A 24,265-nucleotide genomic window follows, 5' to 3' on the forward strand; every position below is an offset into this window, starting at 1 on the left:
GATACATGGGGATATCTCCACTTCTTAAAAGCTAGCCAAGCAGTTTTTATAATATGAATCACAGAACCAAGACAATGTACTAGTTAGAGTATAAGGAATTGTTTACAAGGTAAAAAAATCACTTTCTTGAATAATGTCAAAAATACTATAACTGTACTTATTAAGAAAGTATACTGCTCTCCTCATATGCCAGTGATGTTAGTCATCAATACCCATGGAATCTCCCTCTTGGAACAGGAACAACCAACAACAACAACAACAACAACAACAAAACCATTTATAGGATGAAGGATTGAAGTTTCAGGTGAAGGTGATGTTGTGAGGCATGTAAACCTGGCTGGCATGAGCAGGGAGGGGACAGGGGAGGGGATGTCCTCTTCACCTTGGTGTCATTACCATCGGCTCCTAAAATTAACGAAGCCAGGTAACCATCATTAAAAAAATGGAACACTGGTTAACTAATTTATCTTTTAATGTTTGCATTTGAATGTCTTGTTTGTTGACCCTGACGTTTTAGGAGACTTCTATTCCACTGTTGGAAGAGACAGAACTTGGGAACAACACATGGAAGCCTGGAGGCCAATCTTAGGGTAGTCAACAAAGAGAGAAGTAAAAAGGAAAGGAGGAAAAGAACAAAAGGGAAGCTTAAGAAATAAGTTGTAGTTTAAAATATAAGAGCTGAGTAAAAAATAGACTCTTTCAACTTGGTCTACAGTAAAGGAAATACTAGTTTATAGAGTATCAGCCATTCCTGCATATAAAAATGTGCTGATTTGGTATAATATCTTTTGCTTTTCTCTCCAGAATTTCCTGTTTGTTTGTTTTTCCATTAGATTTTAACATTTTAACATCTTCCATCTTCTCCTTCATGGAAATAAAATCTAACAGTGACGCACCAAAATGAATAAAAATCTATATGAAAGGCAGGATTCATGAAGAAAAGAGGATAAAATAATCCAATTCATTAAGATCATCCTTCCATTAAAATGAAAAGAAAATTGTTTATGCCCATATATTACGGTCAGAGTGCTGAGCAAAACAGTAACATCTTACATAGCAAGGGAACTAAGATAAAATACTTAAAAGTGAATAGTCATAAACATGTTAATAACTGAACAAAATAATGTATTTTTCAGAACAACAAAAAAATTGGATCTTGTTGATTTATCATTACCATGAAGAAAAGTAACGGGTCATTCATAGTTTAAAAACAACTCAATCAGCATCTATAGTGACTGAGAGAAAATATGGTTTAATTAAATTATCATCCTTTCAAATTTCAGTTCCTTCTTCCACCCAAGAACAGAGCTTTAAAACCCATACGACTTACTGACTCCTTACGCCAAATAGGGTCCTTAATAATATACATCGCAAAGAATGTTAAACTGCTAAAACTTCAAAGAAAGATCAGAAAGGTCATTTGGGTTTTATTTTTTGTTGTGGGGGGAAGGGGGCATGGTCTTTTTAGTTGCTTTAAAAAAAAACGTGGCTAATTTAGTTGACTACACTTTGAAGTAGTTAGAGAAAAAATAATTTTTTACTGGAATTATATCGCCATAATTTTTCGGAATGACATATTATGTAAATATAAGCACATTCGCAGTACTTCTAAGTGGAAGGAACTCCCCTAACAACTCATAAGTTAGATACCGTAAGACTAGACCCACCCTCAAGCTATTATCTCTAAGACAAATAACAGATTGCATGACGTTTCACTGTGTGCCAAGAACTTTTCCAGTTAACATTTCCACTTGAAAAAATAGATCACATACTTGTAAAATCATACCCAGCATTGACTTCATAAGGCATGTGGCTTTAGAGTGCTTTTTACAATTATTAATTCTATTAGTCAACTAGCAGGAGGGCTAATGCAATTGTCTTAGAAGACGCTCAGAAGACACAGAAGACATTTTGAGAGCTGATCTGTATATCTGCAAAACAAAACAAAACAAAAAATTTCCTTCCTAAATGATATAAACATACTTGAATGGATCACACCAAAAATATATTACTATGCCAGCACCACGGGCTGTTCGAAAGACACCAGATAAAAGCACGAACCTTGGGCGAGACTTTTCTCCCTCCCGTGGGTTTTAATAAAGAAGCAGGAGAAGGAGGAACATGATATAAAAGATTAGAAGTCATCTTCACAGTAAACTGTCATGTTGGCAAAATTATTTAACCTTGAAATCCCCCTGAACTTTAAGGACCACAATACTTACCTGTATTGGGGTGGGAATAAGACATCTTAATTATTAAACCTAGAGGGGACCTGCTTCTGGAAAGGATACAAAGTGCACCCGCAGATACTGCACAGTCAGAGCTAGAGGCATGGAGTGGTACCCACAGCCGGTCTCCTATGGACACATGGTACCAGTGAACATACACCACGAATTGAGAAAGGGATTGTTTCAGTGCCACCAGGAATTTTGCATCAGATCTATGTACACTTTACCAAGAGTTACAGAAACATTACATATTATGCAATGCTATCTTTTTAGCTACTAAGTTTTCTATTTTCAACCTTGATAAGTAAGATTACAAAACTGTGACTGAACTAGTGTTAAATCATCCTTATATCATATTTTTTATTATCCGAATGAAATTATGGAGGCAGATATTGCATCAACAGTCATAATTAAAAAGATGCACCATATATACACACATATGTGTATATATATGTGTGTGTGTGTGTATATACATATGCACATATAGAAATATATAATCACATCAATGAGCCTTAGTCATCATTTTGGCAACTCTATTTTAAACTTTTTCATTCTACTATAGGGCAATATCCCTCACGCTGACTGCCAGAAAATATTTAAAATGTCAGTTACATCAGATCAGTTACTATAGACAACCTTTTAGACAATGGAGCAAAAAAATGGACAAAAAGTGAATCAGACAAGGAGGTGCTGAAGAATCTAAACGAGCACTATCAGGCTCAAGAGTGCCCATCTTCAGTCCTCTAATTATGAGAGGCAAACTGACCTGGGAGCGGGCCAGAGGAGTGGTGTGGAGGGGTAAGGGTGAGCATTCCCACGTTTACATCACTTCCCGCCTATACAAACACATGACTGTGATTTATGTGCCGAGATATTTAAGCAGGTTCCAAATATATTCAGCTTCCTAAAATGCTCTATTTCTGTTAATTTTCATTGCTGAGATGTGAGACACGGCATTTGCACAAATCTCAATTTCTGTTCTTATTTCCTTCTAAATTAAAACAAATGTGAAAGTTTTTTCTTTTTTTTTGCATTTTCAGTAAAAGTTTATTATAAAAAAGCAATAGGGTACTGCACAGTTTCTCTGTTACAGCAGCACTGCGACAGGTTTATGCAATGGAAATAATCAGCATTAGAGCTTAAAATACAATTCTGGTAACTACTTTATCTCACTGATTAAACTGCTTAAACATCTAAGAAAAGAATTTTTTTCTATAGACTATGACTCATGTTCTCAAAATGGCACCTTCACAGCAAAAGGAATCTGAGTTTCCTATTATTACCTAGATATCATGAACTATGATTAAGTTTTATTTGATCTGTATAGATGTATAAATATGTATGTATAGATACATACATTTATGAAATATACTTGCTCAGAATAACCCTGCAACAGATAATCAAATGAATTATCTCACCAAAGAAATCAACTATCACAGTAGTTTAAAAAGAATGCTGAGATCACACAACCATTCAATGCAGATGAGGGTGAGAATTTACTTCCATTAATTAGATGAGAAACTCCTTGAAAGTAAGAGATATGAATTCCATGTTCTTTATGGCATCTTGACCCTAAACATAGTGAAGAACCAAAACCTAAGGAGGAAGAAGGGTACAGAGAGCAGGTGTCCAGTTTCTGAACCTGATTCAAATCACCTGGTGATGTAATCATGAGCAAGCCCCTTGGCTTCTTGGGGGTCTTTCTTATCTGTATAATGAAGGAATTACACTAAATTATTTCTAACCTGCACTCTGCCTCTAAGACTCTATGATGGTTCTGGTTAGTGGCTTGGGCACTTGTTAGTTTTGCTTTAATAAACCTTTATCCAATTTCCTTGAAAGACTATAAAATATTAAGCCATCAACAACTGAGGGTGGCATAAATACCACTGATGCCTACCATTCACCCAGATTTCCATTTTCCCCAACTTTCATTCATTCATTCCACAAACGTACATCCAGCACCAGCTGTGTGTCCACATCAGCAACATGACTTCAATTTTATTTGTCATCAATTTAAGAGAGGAAGGATAAGTTTTAAAAGCAAAGAAAAAAGTGTAAGAAACTCCTCTTTCTTAAAAAAACTTAAAACTTGTCAGTACCTTTCTAAATATAATTTCAACTAGGTGCACTTTTGATTGATAATTTCTCACTATATATAAATGTTATATTTAACATATATTATATATGCATATACATATATACACATCTTTATATATATATAAAAACCTAAACAAGACTAAAAGTTAGGGAAGCCTGTGTAATCTGACCTCAATCTCTAATCCTGCTGAGTATGACTTTATTATAAGCAGCAGCTCTTATCATCATAATATATAATACCAGACGACATTTTCTTACTGTTTTTCCAGATAATAAAACTTTCAAGGGTTTAAAATCAAAGCTTAACACAAAAAGGAAAGACATGATAGTCTCCTCCTTAATATATGTATCTTTCAGGCTTGTTTGTATCAACGGCCCAAGAGTACTGAGTTATTAATTACACACTTCATGTAGCTTTTATTAAAAAAAAATTAAAAAGAAAGAAAAAAAGCAAATGTTTCTTTTGATCAAAAGTCCCCCACAAAGAATTCAAAGAATTAAGCAAGTGATAGCAAAATAAAAGGAAGGTCGAATCTTGGGCCCATGGCAAACTAGATAGCTTCCATATGAACAACATATAAAGTTCAGTTTTTCAAGAACATATGTGTTTGCTCATTGGTTTAGGAAAAAAAAACTGAATCCTGTCTACTCCATATATACAGATCAAAATCAGACTGCTTAAGTGAACTATAAAATGCAAGAGAACACTGTTTATCCAATTCACAAACCCAAGAATTGTTGAAGGAGTTTAAATGTTTTCTGTTTCCTCAGATTTCAGGGCAATATTTCAATGGTAGATCGCTTTTTTTGTAAACTGCTTCAAACTTCATAAACCCAATGTCAGATCCTGCTCTTCGCTGTCCATGTCTATTTAATTTGCTCTCTCTGAATTGATTGTTCTTGAGTCTTTAAAGGTATTTTTGGACGTCTTAAATCCTGTTGAGATTTAAATGTCATCACCTTCAAACAACTCCCATCAAATAAATCTCTTATTAATTCACATCAAATTAATCCATAATGACCGCTTCTATTAACATATGCTTCAGAGCACAAAGCCCATTAATAGTCATCTGGACACTAGAACGAACCCGAGCCTTTCTGAGATAAAATGCACACTATTTAGATATCCGATTTCAAAGAGTTTTGATGCTGGCCCAAACACATTTTATTAGGCTTTTATTTCATCATGCTATGCTTTCTGTATTTTAAATATCTCATTTCAAATGTTACTAGTCTAGGTAAAAGGAGAAAGTCTGGTAAGTAATAATGTCTATTTGCCAAAATGAGTATCCATATATCCATATACATCTTAGAGAAAGAATTTCATTAACTACTTTACTTTTACCAAAAAAAAATTTTTTGTTTGACTTTAAAGACTTTATGCTAGAAGTCTAAATGAAACTGTAGGATATATCTGAAAAAACAAAGCATGGCTCTGCTCCACTAAATGCGATAAGTAAAACAGAACAAGTATATATCACTGAATAATCAGAAAGAAAAGGGAATTGATTATTCTTCCTTTCATAACAGGTGAGAGGCAAATGTATTAAAAACTCTGATTTGAATAAGATCACAATATCACTAAGCAAATTAAGAAACGTTACCATTCATTGCCCATATATTTGTCATTTTTCCTTTTATTTTCCTCTCCAAAAAAAAATAATAATAATTAAAATAATCTACAGTGACAACTGTTGAATCAAACAGGTCAATCTGACTTGCCGCATTTCAACTGGTCCACGGGCAAAGAGTTGAACATAGTGCACTTAAGTTCAAAAAGAATAGCTCATGGAAAAGTATACATGCATCTCTTTATCTTGATGGTTGTGCTGGGAATTGACATTTTATTTGTATGTCAATCAGAGTTCTACTGATAGCAAAAATAACAAATGCTGTGCTCTGCAGGAATGCCTTTGACTTTCTTCCCAGCATTTGTCAAAAAAAAAAAATCTTCGTATATTAAAGGTAGTTTAATTTTAATATATCAATGTTGCTTTGCCTGTTTTCCAATCTGTTATTCAATAGAAAAAGATCTCAATTATTACCTCAATCCAGCTATAAAACTGGCTAACAGCTGTCTCAGTCCTCCTGTAAGAAATATGTGTCCATCACTGCAAATCCATTTGGTAAATTAACACGTGTACACAGTATGGTGAATCTAACAGATGCATTCCAGGAAGATTCAATAAGAATGCTCACTGTCTTCTCAGCATTGTTAAGCCAAGGGTGTTAGGCAAAGTTTTTGTTCTTTTTCTTTTTTAAGAGTGCCAAACTAGATACAAGATTAAAACAATTGCTGTGAAGGATACTGAGAGCTTATACTGGTTATAAATATATACATATTTTTTTTAATTTATTGCAAAGGCAACGATTTATTTAGCCCAGTTCTGTACTGAGCATTTTATAAATATTTTCTTTTCAAATTCTCACAACCCTGCTAAGGCTATATTATTATTTCCATTTTACAGATGAACAACTGAAACTCAGAGTCTCAAAGTTGCAAGTGACAGCAGGGGGATTCCCACACAGGTCTCCTTGATTCCAAATTCTTCGATTTTCCACAACTCTGTCACCTTGGGCTTTATAAAAGGTAGGCTAGAAAGAGATAGGGTTATACATAGACTTACAAAATTTTTATGACCCCCCAAGTAATGTCAGCTCATTTCAGGAGGGAAATCTTAGGAGAATGAGGTGTGTGCTTCTCATTCTCCTATATATATATTTTTAAACACATGTATGTGTGTGTTAAGTATAATATTTAACATAATAATATTTAACATGTCTTACATATAATACATAATATAATGTGTTAAATATATATGTATATATATAATATATATGTGTATGTGTGTATATATGTAAATGTATATGCATATAAATATAGATATATGTGTATATATATATAGAATAATCAAAATGGTGGGGACATAAATTTGTGCCATTACATTCAACAGTTCTTGCTCACGACGCTGGTAAGCAACTTGGAAACCACTAAGGTACCACTTGTTCATCCCGAAGGTACCAAAGGAAGCAGCTTAAAAGGTCTCACTGACCAAGACCAACAGCACAGTGAGCAAACCACAGGAGTGGCCACCAGGTAAGCACAGATATCACAGGAATCAACAATGCACGCAGGCAATGAAAGGGTATCAGAAATCAGTTCAGAGTGTCGCTATATACATATAGAGAGAGAGAGAGAGAGAGAGGCCAGGGATCTTGGTTCAGTACGCATTTTTAAAAGTCCATTTAAATTAACAGTACTGAGGGATATCTTTCACACAGTGTAACGAATACCCAGCAATGACATGAAATTTGGTTTAGATGATCACTCCAGTTAGTGCTAAATGCTTAATGTAAGCAACTTGGCACCACCTTCCCTCCTGATAAAAACAAAAAACAAATGATACACACACAGGTTAGACTCATGCTTCTCTTCTGTTCAGTACACTGACATTTTCCCAAGAAAACTGATCATGTTTTAAACGGAAAGCATTTTAAAACTGAAAAGCAACTTCTTATAGAATAGGTTAAACTACTTCTTCCTGACTCCTAGGATGAGAAAAGTTTTATGTATGAAGAAAAAAAAATGCACACAGAATTCCTTCATAATTTGAGTAGGTAACAGGTTTAGAAACCTTCAGCTATAAGAACTTTTTTTAAATAAACCATTATTTCAGGACATTCTGCCCATGTTCACCCCAAATTCAGCTAGGCTCTATGTGGAATTTTATTGTGGTAACTATTTAAAAGCACAGATGACAAGAAATTCAAGAATTTTCTCTATGTTCTTTCCATGATATTAACTTCTAAAAAAAGGAAATGTAGGAAGGTTCCTTGGTCAAAATAAGTCTAGTGGAAACTCCGTGCATTATAACCCCCCTTCATGGGTCCACAATGTACACTGGTGATTACAGCTCTGAAGCGTCCTGGGAGTTATCTGGTGGGGGGGGGGGTCTGTTCAACGTGGATTGTAATTTCCCAATTTCACGTGGCTTTATGGCACATAACGCCACTCACCAACAAAACTAACGTTCCGCTGAGCACGGCGGGAGCTGCTGCTCTCCGCAGTCATTTCCTTCCCATCTATGCATATGTAATAGTTTTAAATATTAATACTAAACAAAAACATATGTCATATTTTTCAACAAAATAAGTAGCCCTTCATTAATCCGGCAAGAAAACTTAGATGCTTTGATATGAGGTCGACAATTCTGAAGGGTTTGTTTTGGTTTTGGTTTTCCAGCATGGTTATCAACATTAAAAGAAGATCAGGATCTATTATCCTGAAAGATTTAGAATCAGTACTTTAAAAGACTGTGTTAACGGCAGAGGGTCACGGGCACGCTAGAACATGGACTATCAGCCCAGTGTTATCTCTGACCTAAACGGTTTACACATATATCATGGCATAAAGAAGTCACTTCTTCAGTTATTCTTTTTAATGCTGTCCACTACAGCTAATCATTTTAAAGCACTACCACCTTGTATGCTAAATTTGTCTCATTCTTTTATAACAACTTAAAATTTACCTGAGTAAAATTAAGTTAGGAAGACAAATACGGCAGAGCTTCATGAACTATGGTGTGTGGAAAGAGGTTAGAGAATGACGTAGGATTGCACTGAGGAACCCTGCAGTTCATGTAGTTAGCGTAGTTCTCAACTGCCTACAGATACCTGAGAGAATACATCTAGCCCACGTGCTCCTCTCTGGCTATCAATAATTTCACTCCCCCCATCTCCACTCACTCTCTGCATGCAGATCCACCTGTACCCATCACAAAGGACAGAAAACCAATGCCTGGCCCACAGTCAGGAAACACATGTCTTAGGACTGTGTCTGTGACTGCATCCTCTCCAGTAGTGCTGACTAGAGTCTGGCTCACGTTTCTGGGTGATGCAGAAGAGGAAATTATAGAGGGTGGTCTCCTCACCTCACCCTTGCAAATCCCAGGCTCTAGCTTTATGGGCTCTCGGATTTTGTTTTATTGCTGTTGCATTCCTGCTACCCTCAAAGATTAAAACAAAAGATTAAAAATAAATTTAAAAAATAGGCTAGGTAGATGCCAAAGTAAATGCAAAACAGGGAATTCATGGGAGGTTAATTTTAAATGCAAAGCCAGACATGGTAGGGAGGGCACAGTGAGGTCCAAGTCGGAGAGGATGACCACATAGTCAGGTTACTCCTGGACCCAAGCTCCTACTTTTCCATTCACCAAGAGAGAAAGAACAGAGTTGTGATGCATATGAGTGGGGCTGTAGAATTAGGGTAGAAATTAGCTCACTCATTAAATATTTTGTATAGATAATCAAGTCAATTTTCACATTCAAGTTCAATATAAACTTAAGACTCTATCTAAACACACACACAGACACACACAGATACACACACGCCTTTAGAACAGATTTTCACCACCTGCACCCCAATTAGTAATTTCTTTTCTCCATCAATCTTGCTGTGGACACCTGTCACAACAGAGTAAAGGAAAAAATATATTTATGTAATTCCAGATTCAGGTGTTTTATAAATAATCCCTTCAAAATCTAATTGAATTTTGAAAGAAATCAAAATTCAGAACGAGACCCTTTCTTGGGTTCATAATCGTAAATGTTAATGTATACAATAACTTAAAATTTTAGGTAATAGCAAAAATTTACTATGTTATTGTTACCATGCACCAGACACTATGCCAAGAGTGCATTATCTCATTTGTTTTCATTTTTAATAACAAGTCTTCCAGTAAGAAACTGTCATTAGCCACATTTTACAGATGAAGCAGCTAAGATTTAGAAAAGTTAAATCACTTGCCTAGGTCATAGACCTAGCACATGAAGAGTCAGGTCTGAAAGAGTCTAACGTCAAGCTAGACCATTTGGTTTACCATTGCATTTCTCACAAACTCCCTAGTGTTTTTATGAACCACAGTTAAGCAGTGCATTCACAGACGTAAAAGTAACATCACTTTAAGAAACTTATAAGAGAATGCAATCGATCAGGTGCCATTTTACAAAGATTACCATCAAATATACTTGATCGGTTCTATACTTGTGTCAAACCAATATACAGTCTTCCCAATATTCTCATGGGCTACTAGGTTACCCTAACTTTTGAACTTTCCTCGTAACACCTAGCACATCACTAAGACTATCAATCTATTCAAGCCTCTGAACACAAGTGAGTCTTTTCCACTATCATCTGTGCCAACTTATGCCTGTCTCCTTTTAAGGTACTTGCCACAACACAATGTAATTATGTGTTTATGCTGTAGGCTACCTCACTAGACGGTGAAGTCCTCCAGATCAGAAAATATCATTACTAATATTATCAATGTTAATTCAAAGTATTACTATATATCCATTCCTATATGTGGCTACGTTGATAAAAAATGATAAAAGTTAAGTCACATATTCAAATATCTACATGTTACCAACAATTCTCAAGTAACGCACCGGAGGCTACAACACACCTCCACCACTAACAATGGCATACTATGATCATGATTATTAGACAGAAATAGAATAGTATACTGGGGCAAGGGACGTAAGTTTTTTAAAAGTTCAGTAATTACTAACGTGGCCCTCCCCACTGCAACTAGTCTACCACCCAGAGTAGATGCTCACAAAAATTCTTATTGGATAGAAGCGTGTTAGCCCACTTAGAAATTTCTGCACAGTGTTTACCTCTTTGAGGAAGGCCTGAATCTCTGGACATTAAACAGTCTTGCAAGAATAAAAGCGAGAATAATGCTAACGTTGTCTCATTAATATAACTAGTAACAAACCAAATCAAGGCATACATGGACTCAAAGCATTAATTTTGACTTTATTTAAGCCAAACAAAGAATCAGATATCATAGCTCTGGATCTATGGTCACAGACCAGTAAATGCATAAGTAGTGAGAAATAAGAATTATTAAATTTATTTTTTGAAACTGTGAGTCACAACTACGTTGGTTTAATTTGGGTACTAAATATTTCTATATAGTTTTACATATTGAAAATATATGTGAACTGAATTACACAGAGGAAGATTCATTAAAAAATTAAGCACACTCTATATAGTAATAATTCTATAATAATGTTACTGAATCAGTAAAATGAATTTTGTAAGTTCATATATCTGCATGATTATATTCAATATGTGACTATGCTATGGTATTTTATATATTAAATATATAATTATATTTACTATAGTTGCATGGATTTATATATAAATTTTATTTACAAATCTTTTTACCATGTATCACTCTAACATTCAAAAATTCAAAATATTGTGTACTAATAGCATAATATATAAAAATAGATAAAAGTCTGTCTTCCAAAGGAATAGGCTGGAACGTAAGAGAATACAGAAAGGTCTCAAACATTTGAATCAGACTCCTAGCAACTTAAAGAAACTGGTATGACACAAAACCCAGAAGTTCAGTTTGAAAACACACGTATGCACACACACGCTCTCACACACACACACACACACAAGCACATTCACAAGAATGCTCACATCATCTGAATTCTCAAAACTGAAAACAACTCAAATGGACATTAACAGATTTAAAAGTTGCAACATACGATATACAATGGAGTATGTGTTCCTACAACAGAATATTACACTGTAGTAAAAATACACAAACTACTTACAACAACATGGATGTATTTCACAAATGGGATGTTGAGTGTTGACTTCGGACAGAAGAATGCATATTTTAATGCATATGAATGCTGTACTTTAATGCATATACAATCCCCAAAAAAGCAAAAAACTGATCTAACGTGTAAGCAGTCAGAAGAGTGACTAACTTCTGGGGGGAGGGACAGGAACACAGAACAGGAGGAGACACAACAGGGTTTGTAGGGCACTAGCAATGTCTCCTTGTTGACATGAGAGATAGTTACACAGTGTATTTATTTTGCAATAACTCAGTGAAGTACAGACTTACGATCTGTGCATTTTTCAGATAAAAAGTTAAAGTGTGTGTGTGTGTGTGTGTGTGTACATGCACATGTGATTTTTCAGTGAAACAGCAGGAAACCTTTCAGCTGCTCTTTTTTTGATGGGGAAACCAAGCCACCCAGTGGAGTAGAACATTGTCATTGGCCACTCAGGCCAAGTTGCAGACAAAAAGATCCCGGAGGTGCCAAGTACACAACAAGGTGGTAGAAGAAAGAAGAAAAGAAAAATGAAGGGAGATGGAAATACAAGGTCTGGACAAAAGAGATTTGAAGGAGGAAAGGTTTAAAAGGAGGTCAGAGGCCAAAACAGAAGCAAAAAAGCAACAGACACCCTAAGACGGAAGAAGAAAACACACAAGGAAACAGGAAAGAGACGATCTTTGTCTTGGACTCTGTTGGTGGTGACAGTGGTGTCAGAAAGGGGCCCAGCAGACACGTATCTGTATATATTAGGTGTGTCATGAGGACACACTGCATCAATTCGCCCACAGAGATAGGCTAAGTAAAGGGGGGAGAGAACTACTATTTGTTGAGTACCTATACGCACTAGCCATTTGCTTTCAGCTCACATAATTTTCTCATTTAGTCCTCTCGGAAAGCCTGCAAGGACTCTATCAGCCCTGTTTTAACAAGTGAGAAAACTGGAATTCAAAAAGGGTTAAAGTAACCCCCTTACCTTAGAAGACTGAGTGGAATAGATGAAAAACAGCCAATCAAACAATACTGTGGCTTTTTCAGAGCATCCACACATCTGAATCCCGAGGATTATCAGAAGGCTGAATAAATGCTTCACTTAAATGAAGTGTAGCAGATTCTACCTTTCCCTAAGGTAGCTGCTCTCAACCTATGTAATGGTATTCCGTCTCACACATCGGATCACGGTAGGTGTTTCTCACCAAAAAAAGATAAGTTAATAGGTAAAATTTTATCAGTTTTAAACTTTCTACCTGGTTAATATTTTCTTAAGACTTTGGCTTCTATTATCACGTGGCTTCTAAAAAAGAATGAACAAGCAGCACACAAACGTTTAACAGAGAAACTTGAAAATAGTATTTCTTAAAACTATTCCACGTGGTGTTTGGTATCTGTCTTGTAGGTACAAGCAGACATATAATACAATCACATTTTATCCTACAAAAATCACTCCAGGTCTGTGGGATATGATCACTGAACACAATTTCATAGAGTTTCTCAAAGAGAACCATAAAGTCCGAGCATATAGCCACTTAAAGGAGCTTAAGAAGATTTGATTTAAGCACAATAAGGACTGGCTGGCTGGTCCCGCTTGGATTAAATGCCTTATGCATCCTGAACGACAAAGCGCTAATACTCTATACATTGAACAGCTGACGACAGGAAACAGGTTTGCGCGTGGATGGGAAAAGATGTCTGTGAAAGGAGTCAACCCAATGCCTGGAAAACAGTGGCACTATGCGGTATTACTTAAAATTAACTGCTTCCACTATTCTTCTGAACTTTTTGTGACATGATATTTCATAATGACAGGTTTACCTAGTTATTTCAAAATCAGCTAACTGCGGAGTTCACCTAAGCAAACAACACTGGCGTCTGGTAACAGTACTACAATCTTCATACTGACCAATGATGCTTCAGTCGCTTAGGCCACAAATCAGGGTGCTACTCAGAAAATAAAATACTATTACCAAAAGGACTTCATGAAAAAGCTACTATATCACAAAGGTAACATAAAGTACTTTTAATCTTGTTAAAACATTAAGAATGCCCTATTTTACTGCCGGAATAGAACAAGTTACATTAAAAGCGAGACATGACAGGAGTCTTTAAGAAAACTGAAGTCTACTAAGTGTTTACCATACGCTGGGGAGGGAATAACAGGCTGGAGGTCCCAAAATATCCTGCCCTGGTTAACAGAAATAAAAATGGAATTCTCCTGCACAAAATATCAATAGGGTCCAACTCTGATCATAAAAGAAAGGAGAATTTAAATAAAATATCAGACAGATTTTTACCAGTTCAGCTAAAAGGCTGGGATTACTGACACACTTTTGGCAGTATTAAGGACACTGGCTTATTTAGGCACTTAAGTGTCACTATGTCTTTCTATATTCAAACTGGAGTTATGATTAACCATATTTTATGCATCTGCTTCCAAATTTAAACTCCTGCCTGGAGAGTGTTTTCCTGTGCTCATTTATACTGATATCCTCATGACCAAGTACAATATCCACAAATGATTAGGTGCTGCTCAGTTAACATTTGTTGAGTGAACTTCCTGAAATTTAGTGAATAAGCTTCTGAAACTTACTGAAAAGACAAAAACAGTTCCTCAGCGCACTAACTTAGCTACCTGACCCCCATCTCTTTGTGAACGACCTGCCCACACATAGTGTTTCACTTTAGCCCTGTTTCTCCTGAATCCATTCTAACTCTTAAGTTCTTAGACGCGCAGCCTTTATGAAATTTTCCAAAGTAACCTAAAAGCAAGCCTTCCAGAATGAGCCCAGATCTTCAGAGTCTCACTGGGACCCTCACTCAGAACTTGCTCAGAAACTCTGTAGCAATCCAACTAGTACCTTCTGATCCACAGATATCAGTGGTTAAGATAATGGCCAGGAAGACTCCAACATAACACACCTTTAAATTAAGGTTTCCAGCCACATCTACACAGAGGAAGTCTTGGCAGACCTTAGAGTTACGGACCAAAAATCTAAAATTTCATTTGACAACATTACTTCCTCGTAACTACTCAAGTGTCCTAGTTGGCCTGCATCCAGGTGAAATTTGTTTTTAAAGTAGGAACACTCCGGAATCAGGTCCCTTTTAGGCAGAGATCAGCCTTCTCTGTGCCCATTCAGAACGATGCCTCTAAGACCGCAGCAGGAAACCTGGAGCTGGAGCGTGAGCCCGAGGAGCAAACCAGTGGGACCCGAGAGTCTGTGTGGAGGCCAGGAAGGTACCTTTAGGCACAAGCCAAACTGCATTTGTAGCCAGAAGATTTCACACTGTTCTCCAAATTGAACAGGCCTCGCAAAAGGTTGTGGGCAGAGATCTCCCTGTACTTCCAAAAGTAACTCCTGGCAAGACTGCCTCTTTTTCAAGTCTGAATAGGATAAATAAAGAGAGAAATGCACACACTTAAACACACACAGTTACACACACACTCGAAGGATGACGGAAGCATATAAACCGCAATCAAGCGTGGTTCTGGCCAGGTTTTTATCCTCTTCTTTGAGTTTACCTGTAGTGTCTTTATTCCTATAATAGTCCGTATAACTTGTCTAGTTTACAAAGCTGTTTCTTAAAGAGAAGCAGATACAAATTAAATGCATAAGATTAACAGACTATAAAAGGCCGTGTGGTACAACTGTTGGTCTACGTCCCACTCTTCTTCCCCCCAGACCACAAGCTTCTGGCGGACAGGACAGCACGGGGCGCGCTCTGTGGACTTCGAATAAAAACTGACACCAAGATGCCAGCATCTACCGGGAGGCAAGATGTCCTTTTTGACCAGGTAAATTCACAGTCATTATGCAATTAAAATAAAAAAGGAGGAGGAGGCAGCCATACATCTGGGGGTAGGAAAAGAAAAAAGGGAATTTGACTATATTGCTCTTCTTTCCACTTTTTTAAAAAGTCACTAAACTTTCAGCTTTAAGTCTGTCTCTCTTCCACAGTTTGGATACTAAAGTACAGTGTAAATCAAACAGCGGGAGCAGAAAGCCTGTTGCCTGTGTTGCCTCATGAGGTAATCGCCAGATACAAAAGCAGTGACTCTTAACAAATGAGAAGCCCTTGACTTCTTGAAGCAGTTAATGCTCAGCAGTGGTTGATAGATATTTACAGCATCAGAACTCTAATTCTATAGTCTGTTACCAGGGAATATCTCAAGCAGTAGGAAGACTGGAACATAGTATTTAAATATAATCATATTTGCATCTCACTTAATTATCCATTTTATCATTGCTTTCAAAGAAAAAATATCCTTTATAAAAGGCATTTTGTAAAAATCCTTCATAATGGGCTGTTAATTTACGTACCTCCCTCTCCTAATATCCAACTACATATGTTAATTAGAAAGAGAAACAGGCTCATTACTGAAAAGATAAAACAATGTTCTCTGATTTTGAAAAGGTTACTCTTTTTTTCACGATGGGGAACATGCATTTTTTCCCCAAATGAAGGAAATAAGACTCTATCCTCCACCGCCCCCATCCCCTCCATCCCTGCCTTTAAGAATCTTTGCAACAGCAAAACAATGAGTTCTAAGCTCTGAAGGGCCACAGTCAAGCCTACAATTCAAAATCAAACCCACCTGCTTGTTAGAGTTCATAGCAGCAAGAAATCGTGGTGCCCATATGAAAATACATAGGAGACAGAGTTGCTGGAAAAGGCCTTGGAAATGAACTGGTGATAACAAATCAATCAAGGACTGTCCACAGTACACCTTCCAAACAGTTGAAAGCAATACAACTTTACTGCATTGTCCTGACTTCTCAGGTGCCCATAAATGTCGAAGGATGCAGTCCCTGTTCTGACGGGGAGTGGCTCTCGGTAGGAGGTAAACTGATGTATTGAAAATCCAGTCTTGGAGACTTAAGGTTCAAGGCGTAACACTCTCATTTACACCCAGTCTCCCTTACACAGGAGGTAAGCCTCTGAGGTTCAGGGTCTGATAATGAGACTTATTTATTTATCCAAGTACTCAAGATCAGGGCAGTCTTGAGCAACGTGTTTGACTAAGTTCAGTTTTACTGCCTGAACTGGAGGGTGAGAGGGGTGGTGGAGGGTGCAGTGGGGAACAGTCTGGATTCGTTGGTAGCAAATTTTCTGCATAATTAAAAATATTTTTGAAGAAATATGGTAAAGTGATTCTCCTTCTGGAACTAGATCCACTGACACTGTCCCATTAACTCACAGCTTGTTAAATACTGTGCAATCTCTTTATAACATTCTTTGTTATGAGACTAGAATCAGCATATGGGAATTGCTCTTTTCCTGTTAAACTGAAGTCATTACTAACTACTCATCTGTGACATGTACTCCTTCTTGTAACCAGGGATTTTAGCTGTACAAAATTTAGAAACCATCACATTGTTTCTTGGCATCGCTCTCCAATGTGACATCATTTACATTTTGGAAAACTCCGTTTTAGCAAAAACACTAGTGGGTGCCAGGGTAAAGACTGCCCAAAAGGGGCAGCAGGTTCTCTATAGGGACCAACTACAGTTCATTCTTTCAATCTATACACTCACATGCCTTTCATTAGAATCACATGGAATTACAATGAGCTCAACTAACGCATTTCAAAATGGGTTATCAAGTTACCGGAATATAGAAATGGCTTCCAGTCACTGAAGATCTGTATAGAAAAACAACTGATGTGGAGAGGAAAAGCCCCATTTTCAGGTTTTTTAACTTCCAAAGCCTAAGGAATACGAGTATTTTTAAAGTGGACCTATACTTATTAACAACACCATATACATATGTAATGATCGCAAATACAATATAAATATAAATATGAATACAAATAAAGACATGAATCTACCGACTCATTTATTGCCGAACACAAAATAATCAGGGAACTGTGTCAAAAGGACACAGGAGTTTGCAGAGAATCAGTATCATTCAGATCTTCTGAAAGTCCCATCTCAGAAATTTCTGAATGATCTCTAGAACTCCCTCTGTTATTTGAAAGCTTGCATGACAAAAAGAGAAATTCTAGTCATCTCATCAATGCAACCTGCAAACCCTCAGTCAGAACTTGTGAATTTTTTATGTCACATATATAACTGGACAGCAGCACTTGCCAACAAAAATTTAGGATTAGTGCTTTCGGTAGGGACCTCTTTTCTATTAAAAAAAAAAAAATTCCAATGGTTCACTGTAATTTCCCCCAGAAAATATGAATGGCATCTCATGTGTCCTTGTTAAGAAAACGCTTTGAGCTTCTAACCTTAAAAACAGCTCTATGAATTTTAATCATTTTGTTATTTTTAAGAGACATACTTTGTAAATAAATATTATTTTTACCTCTGATGTTAAAAGCATGCTTAACTCTTGGGGAAAAAAAATAGAGGACACACGTACACACTCACGCACACATACAGACACACACACACTTAGCTTGAAAATTTAGTACGTGTGGTTGCAAATGATGCCTGCCAATAACTGTCCCATCGAGCACAGCCTACAGTGGCTCTGAAATCATGTGACTATTTGTTATTCTCCTGCGGAAAAACTGGGTGACCTCAGTAGTAACAAATCATTTTTATTCACAGAGTGTATATATAGGACCATGGAGCACATATCCCGTATATGGGGGAAAAAAAGGAAAGAGAGAAATTCTGAAATGTTCAGAGAGAATCACAAAACAGTATCTGTGAGAAACTATCCCTCAGGAAAGGGTCTGATGCATTCTGACGAAGTGACCACGACCTATTGACAAACCAGTCAGTGATTAATTCTGAAGGGGAATTTTGTTAAGACTCACTTTGGAGAAGTGGAAGAAACTTCATAAAAGTCACATAAAGCGTAAGCTCTGAGAGGAAATTTCTGGCTTTCAAAAAGTCATGTATTAAAGTTAAGTAGTGGTACAAATGCAAATATAAAATAAAAATGATCGCATAGGTCATTCAGGGCCCAAAGATGGACAACATGAAAAAATAACCCCAAAATATTTCTTTCAAGAACTTTCAAAATTCAGAGTGGCCTCAGACATCAAAGTTTATACAACAGAAATCCAAACATAAAAACTGACGAATGAAAGCATATATTTTCCCAAGGGAACAACGCGTGTTAGTCTTTTGGAATAAATTGATGTCACTCTTCGCTATGATACCCGACAGCTAGAATTCCACTCTGTATATATACCCTACATAGAACTTATTAAATTCAAAGTTAAAATAAGGCCTTAGAAATACCATTTCTGAACAGTCTTACAAGTACTCCCATAGTCCATGACACACAAAAATTACAAAGATTAGAAACAGAATGATTATAAATATTATTATAACAGGAAATATTCACATAACCCTTTGGCAGTCACCTAAACTGTTCTACATGTATTATTTAAATAGACTCTTCCCCCTGCCACAACCTGAGCCCAAATATTATTACTCACAGCTTTTAGAGATGGGGAGACTGTTACCTAGAGCTGTTGGAGACTTACTCTGATTCTGATTTGATTCCAACAAAGTCACTCCACAGATAGGAAAACACAGCTACAACCTAAGAATCTTCTAAACACAGCTGGACATAAGCCTATCCCAGACAACCCTGTGTCCCTGAAGGCACCGAGATGGTCGAAACTTCTTTATTTTAATTTGTTATACACAGCTGGTGAACACACAAGCTTGGAGAGAGGCCAAAGTGCTCAGATAACAGAAAAAGGCAACAACAACAACAGCAAATCAGAAAGGTTAAAACCATTGGAGGCATGTTTATGACCGCTGAAGTCATGAGGACCTGTCAGACTCCAGGAATGGCTGTTACAACAAGAAAAATACCTGATGGGCTCAGTCTTTATCATTTGTATATAAGAACTAGCGTTCCCAGTGCTGTGACTTCTGTACCTTTGTTTTCATAGGATGATCATTTAGTTAAGAATTCTGAGGACAGAAGAGGACCTACTAGTAATTGATTTAGTGTGCCCTGACGTTTTTATCATAAGATTATCATTTTCTTTGCAACATATTACTTTTAAAAGATGTGCTGTATTAAGTCACGTCATATATTTAAGGGTCAACTTTTCTTTCAATCAAACATCTCTAGTTCATACTGTCTTAGGAAATCAACTTACGATATCAACTTAAATACCCTTTCTATGGACCACAATACTAGAAGTTAATCTGCTCCAAATTGAAAAGAAGATTCTAAGTTTCCTTTCTTTTTTTTTTTTTTTGAACTTTAAAATCAAGCAAGACGTCGCTATATAAATCGTATCACCTACAAGTTAAAATGGCCCCTCAGACCCAGCTACATTATCAACTATTTTCCTCATGCCGGGCATACTGGAATCTTCGAGGCAAATATGAAGCAAACGGATATAAATTATTGAATCAATAATGTTCAATCCTTAGTAAGTATCTCCTGTAGTAAGGAATTTAAGAGCAGGTCCACTCAAAGTATGCATGTTTCATGATATGGCCTTAGTAATGCGGGCTTCCAGAAAAGAAAATTAATGAAGAGGATATACAAGTCACGGCCCTAAAAAGAATTAATTTAAAAATAAGCTGGGGTGGGGGGAGGATTGCTCAGTGGTACAGCACATGCTTATCATGCCAAAAAGTCCTGGGTTCAATCCTCAGTACCTCCATTAAAAATAAATACATAAAAATAAAAATAAGCCTCATAACGTGGAGGGATACAACTGGATAAGGATCCAGGTAGAGCAAATGTCTCCAAAGTTCTAACTTAAGAAAAATATAAAGGCCCCAATTTTCGGAACACCAAAAATAAAACTGAAGCCTCCACCACTCCAAAAAGGCTTCATGTGCTTCTGAATTCTCCTAAACTATGACCTGAACGGTGATCCGGCGCATAGGACTTTCTTACGTTTACTTTCTTCATAGCTTCCTGATTGAGAATACATGAGATCCAACCCCTCGGTCTACTCGAGAAGGTTTGTGTAAGTACACACACTTCAAAATATCAGAAACACTGCTTTAAGCAGCAACTTGAAGACTGTCTTAGAGGATGTAACCGACTGCAAAGCTAATACTGTTTTGTTTTTTTTGTTTGTTTTTTTTTTTTTTTTTAATTAATGAAAGACGAGAACTTCAGTCATCCCTCCACGTCTGGTCGATTGCACAGGCACAGGGACCACAAGTGAATCAGAAGGTTGACGGGCGGGGTGGGGGGGTGAAAACCCACCTCGCAGGCAGGCGGGAGAGAAGGAAGCGCGAGCGTCAAGTCCAAGAGGGGCAGCGGAGACAGAGGACGGCGGGGAGAAGCCACGGCAAGAGCAGGGGAGTTCGGGGAGAGGAAGCCAAGTTGGGAAGCGCGGAGAAGGGCAGGGAGGTGGGGATGCAGATGCCGGCGGGGAGCGCGGAGGCAGCCGGCGGCCGGGCGGGTGGACACGGCGGCGGCGGCGGCGAGCAGGGCGGGGAGGGGACGGGGCGGCGGCGCGGCGGGGAGCGGGGCGCGCCCCGGGCAGGGCGGCCCGGGCGAGGAAGCCGGGCGGCGGGGCGGCGAGCGCGCGGCGGCTTCCGCAGGACTTCCTGCGACAACACGCCCCCAGCCCGGCGGGGAGCACGCGCGGCGCGGCCGCAGGCCCGGGCCGGGCGACAGCGAGCGCCGGCGACACACACACACACAAAGCCCCGCCGCCGCAGCTTCAAAGGCCGGGCCCCAGCCAGCCAGCCAGCAGCCTTCCTCCCAGACACCGGCGACTCACTCCGACTCGAGCTTCTTGAGAAGCCCTTCAAAGAAAATGGAATCCCATTTCTTTACTGATTTTTTTTTTTAGTTCTCCTCCAAAATAAAAATAAAAATAAAAAAGCAGTTTTACTCTTGGCTCTTAGTTCTGGGATTATACTAACCAGCAAAACACACTGGGGCTTTAAGGCTCATTTAGAAAGTAAAAATTACTTTTGTATTAATCCAACAGAGACAAACTGACTGATATTTAGAGGACAAAAAAAGGTTTATTGGTCGGTTTCTAGGTCTCACCCAGACCAGCCTTTACTTTTTTTTTTTTTTTTTTTTTTTTGCTTTTGTAACAAGCAGACGCCAAGTCAGAAAGCCACGCAGTCAGGACCTGGTTTGGAGCAAGGGGCAGTCAGTTACTCAGGAGTGCAAATAATTTAAGAAACACCAAGCCCAGAGGATTACCAGGACAGCACCAGACCCACGTCATTCAACAACTTCCCCTTGCAAGAGTTTGCTGATCACAGCCTTTTCACTGTCCTGGAGCCAAGAAGAGGCAGTTACTTAGACTAATATAGACTTTTTAGCAGGAAATTACAGCTATTTCAATAGAAGGAACACAAGTCGAATGCAGATGATGATGAAAACCAGATTTTAAAATGCCTTCTATATAAAGGTGATGGTTTTATCTCTCTGACAATGAACAAAGGTGGAGAACCGTGCTCATGTGACAGTCACCTAGTGTATGGAACCCCCGGAACATACAGCATCTCAAAACCCTGCTCACCCGAGATGAGAAATAAAGCAGAAATGTGGACGAAGCCTGAGTGCTCCAGCCAGACCGCCTGGGTTCAAATCCAGATGCTGTGACGGCTCCCTCTTGCAGCCTACGCAATTTATTCAGCCTCCCTGAGAAATGGGGATGACAGCAGTTCCTGTCTCAAGTGGAGACAAGCCACTCAAGCAGAGTGCTCAACAACTGTGAACCATTACCATCATTTGCAGGTGGCCCCAAATGGAAAACTAACCTCTTGGGATGTAGCCTTTCCCCTGCACAGCTAGGTCACCTGTGGCCGGTGGTGGCTCTCACATAGTGCTCACTACGCATCCACAAATCTCTTGTTGCTACAGGTCGATCATTTCTATGCAAACTGTGGCCAGCCTCTGGGCAAAGTTTGCATGCCCTCTGCTCCCTGATTTTCACAAGTGAAAACAATATGACCGACCCATTTAATACTGTGCTCCTTCCCATCGTTAAAGGGCAGCACACAGCTTCAGCAGACAGGGAGCTAGCCCAGTGCACATGCTGTCCAGCTGGCAGACAGAGGCATCTTCCACAAAGTCCACTCCCCCTACATACAGTCTGATAAGGAACATTTTGATGGAGCCAAAACATACATTTCCTTCCTCTATTTCTGCATTTAGCAGACACGAGAACTGGAGAGTCATGTCAGGGATTATGAAACTGCAATAAAGAGATTTCTAAGCCACCCAGATATCAGAACAGCAGGACTAAATTTCGCCTACTCGCTTTCAACCAAAAGTATGCACCCCTTCAGTTACGGAAAAGTACAGAAGATATAAAAGCCCCAGTCATTAACTAGAATGTACTCTTCAACGGAACACTTTCTCCTGGCACTTAAAGAGTTTGTATGTTTCAGGCAGATACTACTTTTAAAGCTCCATCTCCTTCAAAAGATTGTTAAAGTTGCTGATAGACGCAAGGTGACATCAGAAAAGTATGTTTGAAAAACGCAACTAGCTAAGGTTTCTAGCAAGTTTTGGAATGTTTGGTTATTAAAGAAGAAATAGATAAATACGAGTCCTGCAAGAAATGAACTGTCCTAGAAATAAAGAAATTCACTAAATAGATCCTCTCCTTGACTTCTCCTTCATAGTTCCAGGTCCATGCGCATTTGGGAACACACAGTAATAGCAAGCCTTAATAATTTCCCAGAGCTGCTTAAAATAATATTTAAATGCTTAACAGATTCATATATTAAATCAAAGGGACTTCCCAATTCTCAGATAAAAGAAAGTTTTTTTTAGTTTAAAAAACAAGAAACCTACAGAGAGAAGGCCAAGAATTTGGTCTTAAAAAAAAAAAAGCTTCAAAAATTGTTCCTTGGCTTTTAAGATAAAATTAAAGTGATTAGTAAAAAATCAAGCATTCAAAGAAGTCTCAGGCATTCCTGTTTCAACATGAGAAATGTCTTAGCAGCTATTATTCAGTTACCACTTTATTGGCCATCTCTCAATGAGACATGGATATTAAAAAGAGCCAAGAGGGGTTCAATATCCTTCCACTGCCGTAAACCTGAGAATCCCAAAGCAGCATTACTTATGGTTCTGCTCAGCTCCTGACAAACTCTATTCATCAACATCCTCACTGGATCTTCTGAAGGTCTAAATCACCCTCGCTCCCTTAGCATCCAAGCATGGACCACGTACAGGTAACTTTCATCATGAAGCCAATACAAAAAACACAAACATCAGAACACGACATTTGGGCTGACGAATATTAAAGACATGGAAGTTAAAACTACACATTCCTGACCTTGGAGCCTAATATTGTTATCCCTCCTGTTTTAAGGACACATGACGTATCATTTCACATCTTTGATTACTTCATGGTACCTCAG

At 38.0% G+C, this 24,265-nt stretch overlaps 1 protein-coding gene across 4 annotated transcripts in view; it reads right to left on the reverse strand.

Moving 5' to 3' along the window:
• TRPS1 (transcriptional repressor GATA binding 1) overlaps window positions 1-24,265 on the reverse strand; it is a 240,254-nt gene that overhangs the window by 198,072 nt on the left and 17,917 nt on the right. The window contains exon 2 of one of the 4 annotated variants that reach the window (XM_074352933.1): window positions 1,773-1,931. The exons of 2 other annotated variants lie outside the window; for them this stretch is intronic. In XM_074352933.1, the coding sequence (XP_074209034.1) occupies window positions 1,773-1,809 (37 nt within the window). In that variant the 5' untranslated portion in view covers window positions 1,810-1,931. Of the gene's footprint in view, window positions 1-1,772; window positions 1,932-24,265 lie in introns of those variants that run through there. One more of the 4 variants, XM_074352934.1, reaches the window with a different exon arrangement.

The sequence above is a fragment of the Camelus bactrianus genome, chromosome 25, assembly GCF_048773025.1.
Source record: "Camelus bactrianus isolate YW-2024 breed Bactrian camel chromosome 25, ASM4877302v1, whole genome shotgun sequence".
Classification (NCBI taxonomy): Eukaryota; Metazoa; Chordata; class Mammalia; order Artiodactyla; family Camelidae; genus Camelus; species Camelus bactrianus.